We start from the raw sequence: 10,654 nt of genomic DNA, 5'->3' as shown, positions 1-10,654 counted from the left end.
AGTTAAGAGTTTTGGCTTTTTATTTAAAATGTGATACGAAAACATTGGGCGCTCGTGTAATTCGACACCTGCTGTAATTCGATACGGGCAAATTCGCTGACGTTGCGATTCGTTACTTGCGAGAGAGCAAATTCACAACGAACGAAAAATAATTAAGGAGAAAGCTACGCTGACTAGTCTCGTTATCTCTTAGTAGCTTCACTTTTTTCATTTTTAATATTTTTCGCTCTCGCGTGCAACATTATAGCATAAGGCTCGGCGCTCGGCCCAGTTTTTAGCCGAGCGCCGAGCGTCAAAAAAGGAGACGCTCGGGCACGAGCTTTTGAGTTCGGGCTCGGCTCGGCACATCCCTAATATTGAATGCAACACGTGTTTTAGCACTTCCTGTCTGGATGCGTGTTTGCGGAAATGGGGCTTGTCATGATAACAAAACGCCCCCCCCCTGGTTGCAGCAGTTTATATTATTCCATTACAAAGATACGGAAATATTGGGCGCTGGTGTAATTTGGCACCGGCTGTAATTTAATACCGGCAAATTTGCCGACGTTGCAATTCGTTACTTGCGAGAGAGCAAATTCACAACGAACGAAAAATAATTAAAGAGAAAGCTATGCTGACTAGTCTCGCGTTTTTAAATCTTTTACATGCTAAATAATGAACGTGTTACGTGTTAATCCCTAATTTTATAACGCAAATATTCATTTTGTGAATTTTCTATTATGTCGTAAATAATTGGCAGGTTAAACAATTGCTATCTTGCGCACCGATTTCATAAATATCTGGGGTATGCTGAGCGCACCTGCCCGTTGACTAGGACGTCACATACGTCATTGTATACGTGTGGCACATGCAAAAATTGGAATCCTGTATTTATTCACTTCGCCAGTTGCGTAACGTTTTGTTTTATGTTAACTTATACCTAAAATCCGGCCGATACCGGTTTGCAGTTGTATTTTTCCGGCAGTTTTCCCTGACGCGTGCGTTCTGACGTCAAATGTTGCCCCCGCCTGCGTGTGCCGCTTTTATCACTTACACGACTACAGGAGGCTTTTGGATATAAGCCAACGAAACGCGTCAACCATGTTTCTCTTTTCCCGATCAAAGTCTGATTGCCGCGACGATTTCCACGTGTAACACACGCGTAAGTGACGTAACTGACACAGGGCTAAAAGTTTGGCAGTAAAACTAAAGTTTTGTTTATAAGCCTATAATACGGCATGGTGTTATTTATAATACGCGTGGCAAACCTTGTCCGGTCAACATTGAAATTATTACCAGAAGCTTGTTAAGCAAGAAATCCTCTGCTAGGATTCCTTTCTTTGGTTTAATAAAACTATAAAACTAATCGGTGATTACCAATCACAGTTAAAAACACTTACACGTTTCCACGGGCAACGAATTTCCTTTTTAATGATTACCAGGAATTTAATAGTGCTTTAATAGGTATATATGGGTTAACATTGATACGAATTGTTATGCAGCTTGCGAAGTAAATATCTTCAGATCTACTATGATATTGTCACTGTGCGATATTTATACTTACAATTTGAAATATGTTACATTGCAATAAGTGTTCCTGGTGTGAGAGGGTCTGACAATTCGTTACGATACATTTGAACTAATTTGTCTTTTCGTGTATATGCAGGAACAGCACTCCAACATAATTACAAAACTATACACCAATGTGTATACCATTATTGGCATTATTATACCTAGTAGCCTACTGTTTAATCATGTTATTTATAAAGATGTGGAAATGTGAATTGGGCGCGACGAAACGATTGCAATATGTGCAACACTCCGAAAGTTGGTGTTCAAGAGGAACGTACTGGTTTGGGTGGTGGATTTAATGAAAGACAAGGAGTCGAATATAAAAAAAGAGAGGTGTTCAATTCATTTGTATTGCATTAATTTGCTGTATCTAGCCTTATTTAACAAGCTGCTTTTTTGTTATTTTCTACTAATAAGATATAACAGTAAGAAATACCATTATACCATATGTAACGTAGGTTACAGAGCGTCGTTATAGCATTTACGTAGGGTACAATTATAGCATGTGTAACATAGCATCTTTAACAAGGGAGTCAGTCCGTGGCCGTGTAAAGCAGGGGTTTCCAAATTATTGTATCACGGGCCAATATGTGAAATCATAATTATGCGACGGGCCACTAGGTTTTCCTTGCTATATTTGCGACTTGCATATTGGCGAAAATGTGGTTATAACGAATACTCAGGAAGTTCGACACATATGCTGGTAATAAACAATGTTTTTAGAATAGATTAAACTTCGTACTTGCGGTGTAAAAGACAAACTTTCACAGTTTTTTTGGGGGATCCTAATAAAACTACGGGTTGCAAGCGGTTGCAAACGGTTGCAGATATTTTGTCCATTTTAACCAAAAACGCTACGCGGTCTCGTCCAATTGTTTCAAATCACCATACGAGTTTAACAAACCAACTTTTGGTTCGATATCTCGAATGTTTTTTGAGTTATGGTTAACTTCGATAAAAAACATTTTAAGGTATCGGACCAAAAGTTGGTTTGTTAAACTCGTTTGGTCATTTGACATCTATTGGACATGACCGCGTAGCATTTCTGGTCAAGATAACCAATATATTTGCAACCTGTAGTTTTAATAGAGACCCGTTTTTTTTATTGAATCAGGCCGCAATATAACCGCTATACCAGAGTAACAAGCATTGAAGGTTGGCTGTTGCTGTGGTTGTCAAAACTATTCTTGTAACGTAACAAAGGCAATGTAAATTATTACAGAAATCAATAAAATATTTTTGGAGGATTTTTAAAAATAATGCTTCTATTGACTTCAACAATATCAATTATGTCACTTCTTAAGTTCTAACCAGATGGCGACATATGAAAGTTGTTTTTCGCAAAATATTGCTAAAAGCTTTTTATTAAAAAATAAATTGACAAAATGTAACTGTAAAAACAACATATAGCAACATCAATAAGTTGGATTTTACACACAAAAACATAATTTATGTAAAAATTGCCACATAATAGGCTACCTACATAACTTAAAAACAACGAAGGCAAAAACAAATTTTTAACCCTCTTTAAAATAAAACTGACTGTAGAAGTTTTTACCAATCATTTTTGTGAACATCTGTTTCAGATATTCGGAATGCAATGGGTTCACTTAATATACATATAGGTTTTTTAAACACAGTTTTTATTCGCTGAATATTTCGGTTTTACAAAAACAATTTACGATTTTAGGATTCTGATGATGAATATGACATATATGGAAGATTAAAGAAAAATCGTGGAAAGAAGTCAATTGAAAATCAATTAACTGATCGTAAAATTGAAAACAGGGAAGATAGTGAAGAGGATGAAAGTGATGACAGTGATGCAGATTTATCGAAATACAAGCTGGAAGAAGACGACGACGATGATGATGATGTAAATATAGTTTATTGTTTAATTGGTCATTGATTTTTGGTCTCTCTCATAGGCTCATCTGGTATGAAAAAATGTTTAAATTTTATTAAATAATTAAAAAAATGTTTAAATCAACTTTTAATTTAAAAATATTTACTATTAAAAATGTTATTGTGATGTTAAAATTATAAAATAGGGGGGATTTCCACAAATTTCACATATTTTTTTGGCCATGTGATGTGCAAGTTAGTATGTTCAATTAAGTCCCAAACAGTTACTGGGACAGAAGTCATGTCATGGTTCTTGACTTGTCTTTAAAGTTTCAATAAAATAGACAATTTTGGGTATCAAAAATAAATGTGGCTGTTTGGGTTGATAAGAATTATTAAAGATAAAAAGTGGCCAGTTTAAATTTATAGTTTGCCCAAAATGTGTACTTTTAATTATGTTGTTGTAGCTTCCAGCTTTATTAAATTGATGAGTTAACTATTAAACAGGGAAACGTTGACACATCAAAATATGACCTGGATGTATCTGACCAAGAAGAAGACCAGTCAAGGTTCTTAATTTAAAATGAAAATTATTCTGAATTTTTGTAAATATAAAAATTTAAGTTATTATATCAGCTGTTTTCACCTTCTTTTAGATATATATTTTCTTTTCTGATACTTGATTTATTCTTTGTTGCATTATCATTTATTTTTCAAGGTTTGATTAACTGCTTGATTTCTTGCTTTTAATGTTGACATGCACTACCATCACATATATAGCCCGTTCACATGGCCAAAAAAAAGAAGGCATACCGCTTTTTTTTTTCGGAAAAAGTGGCAAATATTTGCTGAGTCACTTTCAAAAAAGACGGCAAATTCGGACCAAGTCGAGAGGTGGTCCAGATGAGAAAAGTCTCGAAAAAAAGAGGCATTTCACAGCGCGCGCGTCAGTTCATATTTAGCCTGGAGGTTGCAGATGCTTGTTTTACTATTTGCAGTGAGGTTTTAGACAATGTTTAGTTATAAACTAGTTTAATATATATGGTTTTCAACCAAAAACGAAGTTTCAGTTTAAAATAATTATTTTTTATTAGATAAAAAGGTAGTTGACACAAACGTTTTGTACTGATTTTAAGCAGAAGCAGCATGTAGGTTTTTAAAATCATAATTTATATATATATATATATATTTTTGGGTATAAATATAGGGATTAAGATTATTGACAAATAAATATTTACTAAAAGAATGAGTCTAACAAATCGAGCAAAATGGACAGTGGACAGCACAAAATGTTTGATTTCAATTGTTGATCAGTGTGGTTTGATAAGCAAAATGGATTCTAAAAAGATGAGAAAAACGGTTTTGTTTGATAACGTGCACAAGTAAATGGAATTGAATGGTTACACATTTACAAAGTAAGGTTTTGCTTCAGTGCCATAACTAGATAATGTAATGTGTGTTTATTATTTAAAGAAATATGTTAGAAATATATAATTAACTATAACGCAAAACTACACAAATATTACATTAATATTTAATTGGTTAAGATTACAATTGAAAAACAAATGGAAGAAACTCAGGGAAACATACAATGAATACAGCAGGAAGTTATCGAAATCAGGTGAAGGGTCATCCGGTGCTTTGTCCTGGACGTATTTTGAACAAATGCATAATTTGTTGTCGACTCGACCAAGACAAGTAGTAAGTCTAACTTTAAGTTATTATGTAAAGAAATGTTGTTGTATTTTGTTTGCTTGGCATTGCTATAAGGAGTTTAATATGTTATTATGTTTTAGACAACTACAAGTGGAGGCATTGACTCAATTCAATTAAATGAAGTTGAGGACATTCCTTCGACTTCAGGTAGTTGTGTATATTCACAAAAAGTAAAACATCACAGTCTTAAAATCCTAAATGTTACAGGGACTGGATTTGTTGATGTTGCCATAAATCCAAGTGGTGAAAATACAACAACGGATATCTTCCTACCAGAGGAACTAAGTATGGATCACAACTACATAATATTAGAAGCTGTAGGAGGTATGTTAATGTATGAGCCAAAAGTTTCATTTCAAAACATACAAAACATAATCTATCCAGCAGAAGAACAACAAGAGGCTGGTCCGTCTAATGAGGCAGAAGTACAGCAGGAGCCTGGTTCAGCTTCCCAGGCAGGTACACATGATAGCAGTATTGAAACCGAAGCACAGGAAGATTTACTTATATCAGGTTCAGTAACCATTCTTTAAATATCATTGGTGTAAAAAGGCCCACTAAACAAAGATTACTTTCAGGAGAATCTGGAAGATCTCAGAGGAGACATAAGAAAAGAGGTAGGACAGTCCTGCTAAATAGATAATAAGCAGTATATAATCAGATCAGAAATATTTATTATGCAGGGACAGACAATTTCCTTATACTGAGCTTTCTTTATTAACAATTTTGTTTGTAATTTCAGCACTTGAAGAAGATGGGTGGGGCAAAATATTAAAATCAATGGAAGATGAAGGTGACAAGGACAGAAAATTGGTGGAAAAAGAAAATGACAAAATAATAAAACCAATGGAAGATCAAAATAACAAACTGATTGAGGCATTACTGCAAAGAAAAAATGACTCCGAATGAATAAGCTCATTCTAATGTAGATACATTTTTACAGTTTTCACTTTCTTTCGCTGCATTTACATGTTTCGCACTGTTTTTTCAAGTACATTTCTTTTCATTTGTTACCTCAGTTTTTACATTTTAAGTTCATCGTACTGTTTTTTCACAAAATTGTCCTTTTCAATAAAATTCAAAAACGAGAACTTGTTCTCAATGGGTAATTGTCAGATAGAAATTTACAAATTGTGTCGCGAACCAAGCTTCGCTCATTTCGGCTTATTGTAGCATTGGGTACAGCATTTTCTTGCACTACATTAAATTCTGGTGGGTCTGGCATTTGCTGGTTTTCACATATATTGTGGAGAATACAGCAAGCAGTAAGTACCATAGGAGCTGCAGCAACAGGAATAGGTTTTTGCAAGATTCTCCACCTTGCCTTCAATCTTCCAAAGGCATTTTCAACCACAATCCTGGAACTGCTGTGGTAACAGTTGAATGACATTTGTTGATCTGTCAAGTTGGTTCCCACATATGGTTTCATTAGCCAAGGAAGAAGTGGATATGCTGCATCCCCAGCAATTATTAATGGAATCTCTACATCATTTATAAATATGGATCCCGGCAATTACACTTGAAATGAATGTGAACTTCCATAACATTCTGCAAACAATTTATACTTACTACAGGCAATACAGATTGTGCCATTCTGTATATGCTCGATTGCTTATAATACTGCAGCATCATGACTCGATCCCGGCATACACGCATTAATGTTTAGAAATCTGTAAACAAAATCTGGTAACATATTTTTTTTTCTTCATTAAAATATTTTAAATAATCACCTGTACTGTCCGTCAACCACAGCTTGGAGAACTATAGAAGGAAACATTTTGCAATTTATGTAGTCAGCATAACCATGACTCGGTGGAGCAACCGCAATATGGCATACCTATGCAAACATTTGTGAACTGAAGCTTTAGAAACTCCAAAAACAATTCCGGTTGTTCTGTATTCACCAGAAGACCTTGAAACAATGCTATAGCAACCACTTTTTCCACAGGAATTGGTTGTCGAACAGACCTTTCATCTAAGAAGTTTAAGTATGCATTACTTGTGGATTAAATAACATAGAATTTAATGTGTATACATATATTTATATATATATATATGTATAGACCAATTTGTACTTTACCTGGTCTTAATTCAGTTCTCACCATGTCAACAATTTGATTAAAGGTGTTTTTTGATAATCTAAAATCCTTAAATCAGAACTCATCAGTGTAGTTATTGCTAACGAACTCCCACCACCGCGATGACCTTAAAATGTTTAATGTCGGACTGTAAACACAAACTTAGGTATAAATAAACTCACCTTTGCAGCATCCAAAAACGTTGTGCTCTCTTAAGCAAAACAAAAGTAGTTTTAATTAACAAAATACAAAATTTCCGTCTCCTAGCTCTTTTGTTTCCAACCTAGTATCATTTTTCTTCTTTGCCGTACTAACTTTAACATGGTTCTTCGATAAATTGCAACAGAAAAATTACTATCCATATTGCTCAAACTTGATTCCAATATCATACTAAACCAAAAAGTTACGTTCACGGGGAAGTCCCACATGCGAACTAAATAATAAAAAACGGTGCTGAATGGCCATGTAAACGCACGCCAATTTTGGCCAAATAATGCCTCTTTTTTTGGCCCAGCCTTTTTACAAAAAGTCTCTTTTTCGTTTGGCCATGTGAACGGGCTAATAATGTTATTTAAATCAAGTCTAGAGCCACAACACAAAAAGAAACTTAGAAGCGATTTTGACTCAGCATCTTATAAACTGTGCTATCTATAAACAAAATAGTTTTTTTTATTTTTTGGCTAGCATAAACACTTATTAAAAACATTTTATAAATGTTTTAACAAGTCTTGATTGGTCTGTGCTATGTATTAAAATTTCATTATTCGTATTTTACTTTTAGCAAAAAATACCTTCACCCTTCAAATGAAAAATCATTAAGTTCAAAGAAGAGACAAATAAAAGAATCAAACCGGTAAAGAGTTTGCCTTACCTTACGATAAATATGATAAAAGTATTTTTATTTTAGGATCTTAAAGATAAAGTGTTCTTATTTTAGGATTCCATTCTAGGATTCATTTAAAGATCTTGTGTTATGATTTAGGATCTAAACTTATTTCCAAAAAATGGAAATTTAGGAGTTTATTAATACGTTCAATGGTGGAATTAGCACATCGTAATGTGTATTTTGTGATTGATTAATTTTCCTTAGCGATGAATAAAGAGTTACCAAACGTATCAAAAATATAAAGAAATCAGGCTTAAGGCAGGCATCCTTGCTAAAAAGGTTGATGTATTGGGGTGAGAAACATTATTTTAGGCACCAATCGTTTTAAAAATAGCTACAAATTAAAACAAAAGATTCTGTTACTTTTGCTATCAAGTGTACCCCTAATATCTAGTATAAAGAAGTAGTAGCCTAGTGTATTTCTGATGTTTCATCTGCCCTTCAGCAAGACTTGAACTATTTATATTTTACTTTAGGTCTAGAAGCAGGAGTCCAAGGGACAGAAAACTGTCATCTCATTGATCACTGTGAAGGTTGGGGTTTCAGGAATGTCATTGATTTGCAAGTTTTTCAATAAGTTTGATATAGGAAACTGGAGAATTTCTAATATTTAAAAGTATATTATAAAGTCCATTCCATTGGTCCAATTTGTTTTCTTACATTAAAATATTATCAAGTGGATACTTCTGTAGGAGTTAAGTTTGCTTCCATTTGTTGTGTGTTACTTACATCATTTTAACATTCGAAAAGTCAAAAATATCAGGTTTTATTACAAAATACTCTTATATATGTTTCAGGTTGCCAAACAGTTCACGGTGAATTAAATGAAAAGGTAAAAAATATTCAAGGATGTATGTAGTACACATAGTATCAGGTTTGCCAGACAATAACAAAATAGTTCCCATTTATTGAACATGAAGTTTCCCATTTTTTGGACATGAAGTTAGAAACAGATGTAATGCTTTTAAGAAAATATTTGATTTTGGTTATAACACTTTAAAAATTTTGTTTCGCTTAAATATTTCTTATGAATATAATGAATATAAATACTTATGTATTTATTGAACTTCTTTACACCTGGCTTTGGATATGTTGTTGCGCTAATACATCTTTAAAAAATGGAATTTGGCCAAAAACATTTAATATGAAAAGTATATTCATAACCTTTTTCACTTAAATATTGAGTTTTGTCAGCTGAGCAAAAACATTACATTTTCATGTACAAACAATAAAGGCATGTACTAAGATCACTTTAATCTTAATATTTTTAAAAACCTCTCAAATGGCTAGCGTGAGCTTGGCTTTTATTTATCAGAAAAATTTAGATAATGAATCTAATTAGTTTTATACTTCCGTGATGGGGCAACATCAGCCTTTATAACATAGGTGTTTTGTTCTATACACTCATGCTCCCTTACAAGTTTTAACACACAGTAAGGTACTTGGTGCAACAAGGGGTAAAATAGAACACTTTTGTAACTGTTTTACTCATTTAAAAATAAACTAAAAATATTACACAATTCTTTAACAGTATTCTCACAAGCATATAAAGCTTTCTGTTTTTACCTACTAAAAACGATGTTAATAGAAATGGTCTTTTTTCAACCAAGGTGATCCTAGAATACAGATGTTATAGCGGCCATTTTTGATACCTTCTACTGGTGCCACCAACCTAAAATTTGGACACTATACTAACTAGACCCCAGCGGCATCAATTCTAAATTAAAAAAATAAAATGCAAAAAAAATATTAATTATGAATATTAATATTCGCCATAAACACATGTTTATAGAATTTTCGCACGAACCAGCTTAAATCCTAAAAAATAAAACAGTTTTTTTAAAAAAGGGGTTGTAAAATATTATCATAACTTGAATCATATAAATCTTAAATTTTTGAAATTTTCGCAAAAATATAACTTACGCATACATCTATGTAGGTCACCACATATCATTCCCATCAAAAAAAATAACTAATTTTAATTCATTTTAAATTATAAATATTAATATTCGTCATAAAAACATATTTATAGAATCTTCGGACAAACCAGCTTTGAATATGTTATAGCGCTACAATAACTAAAAAATAAAACTTTATTTTCTTTAAAAACATGCGGGACTGGGTTCAGAAAACAGACAAGTATCGGTCATATTTCTCGAATCATATAAATAAATATTAAATTTTCTAGTATGTTCGTGAAAATATAACTTACGCACACATCTATGTAGGTCACTAACATATCATTTTCATTAAAAAAAGAATCAATTTTTTTTTGAATATAAATGGTAATATTTGTCATAAAAACATATTTATAATGCAATGGGGGAAGATGGGAAACTTAAGCACATATTGCCAAATATTTTCAAAATCAAATTAAATGACAGTTTTTGGGAAATACCACGAATTAGTATTATTATTTCTTAAATAATTAACACCAATTTAATAAAATATAATAAAACATATGAGAAGTTATTTAGCGATCTGCACAACAGGTGAAATTTTACAAATTCGAAAACACACAGGATAAGATGGGACAGTTTAAAACCATTGTTAATTTTGATTAATAAGTGTATTTATA

General features: G+C 32.8%; 2 protein-coding genes and 2 long non-coding RNA genes across 9 annotated transcripts in view; 2 read left to right on the top strand and 2 right to left on the bottom strand.

Annotated features, from left to right (window-relative positions):
• zf(rbz) (zinc finger protein) overlaps positions 1–9,200 on the top strand; it is a 16,463-nt gene extending 7,263 nt beyond the window's left edge. The window contains exons 3-8 of one of the 3 annotated variants that reach the window (XR_003397480.1): positions 1,749–1,884; positions 3,242–3,427; positions 3,904–3,965; positions 7,972–8,043; positions 8,553–8,692; positions 8,874–9,200. Coding sequence is in view for 2 of the 3 variants with exons in the window: in NM_001078414.1 (NP_001071882.1) it covers positions 1,749–1,884; positions 3,242–3,427; positions 3,904–3,965; positions 7,972–8,043; positions 8,553–8,598 (502 nt within the window). In the remaining variant the exon portion in view is untranslated. 3 annotated transcript variants of the gene reach the window in all.
• Positions 3,284–9,777, bottom strand: LOC113475712. The gene is made up of 2 exons (XR_003397482.1): positions 9,643–9,777; positions 3,284–3,485 (listed from the first exon to the last, which is right to left on the bottom strand). It is a non-coding gene; the product is annotated as an uncharacterized LOC113475712 (long non-coding RNA).
• Positions 4,091–6,022, top strand: LOC108950952. Of its 4 annotated transcripts, none has more exons than XM_026840340.1 (6): positions 4,091–4,811; positions 4,944–5,097; positions 5,193–5,436; positions 5,497–5,625; positions 5,691–5,729; positions 5,855–6,022. In XM_026840340.1, the coding sequence occupies exons 1-6, from the start codon at positions 4,783–4,785 to the stop codon at positions 6,019–6,021; spliced, it is 762 nt and encodes a 253-aa protein (XP_026696141.1). In that variant the 5' UTR covers positions 4,091–4,782; the 3' UTR covers position 6,022. The 4 variants fall into 4 exon arrangements, with proteins under 4 accessions (XP_026696141.1, XP_026696140.1, XP_026696142.1 ...); XM_026840341.1 differs by having other exon boundaries at positions 4,094–4,811; positions 5,500–5,625; XM_018817254.2 differs by having other exon boundaries at positions 4,102–4,811; positions 5,193–5,259; positions 5,320–5,625.
• LOC113475711 lies at positions 6,011–7,913 on the bottom strand. The gene is made up of 2 exons (XR_003397481.1): positions 7,193–7,913; positions 6,011–7,087 (listed from the first exon to the last, which is right to left on the bottom strand). It is a non-coding gene; the product is annotated as an uncharacterized LOC113475711 (long non-coding RNA).
• Positions 9,778–10,654: the final 877 nt, after the last annotated feature.

This window comes from Ciona intestinalis, unplaced genomic scaffold (assembly GCF_000224145.3).
Source record: "Ciona intestinalis unplaced genomic scaffold, KH HT001200.1, whole genome shotgun sequence".
Taxonomy (NCBI): Eukaryota; Metazoa; Chordata; class Ascidiacea; order Phlebobranchia; family Cionidae; genus Ciona; species Ciona intestinalis.
This window is presented reverse-complemented; position numbering and strand designations above follow the sequence as displayed.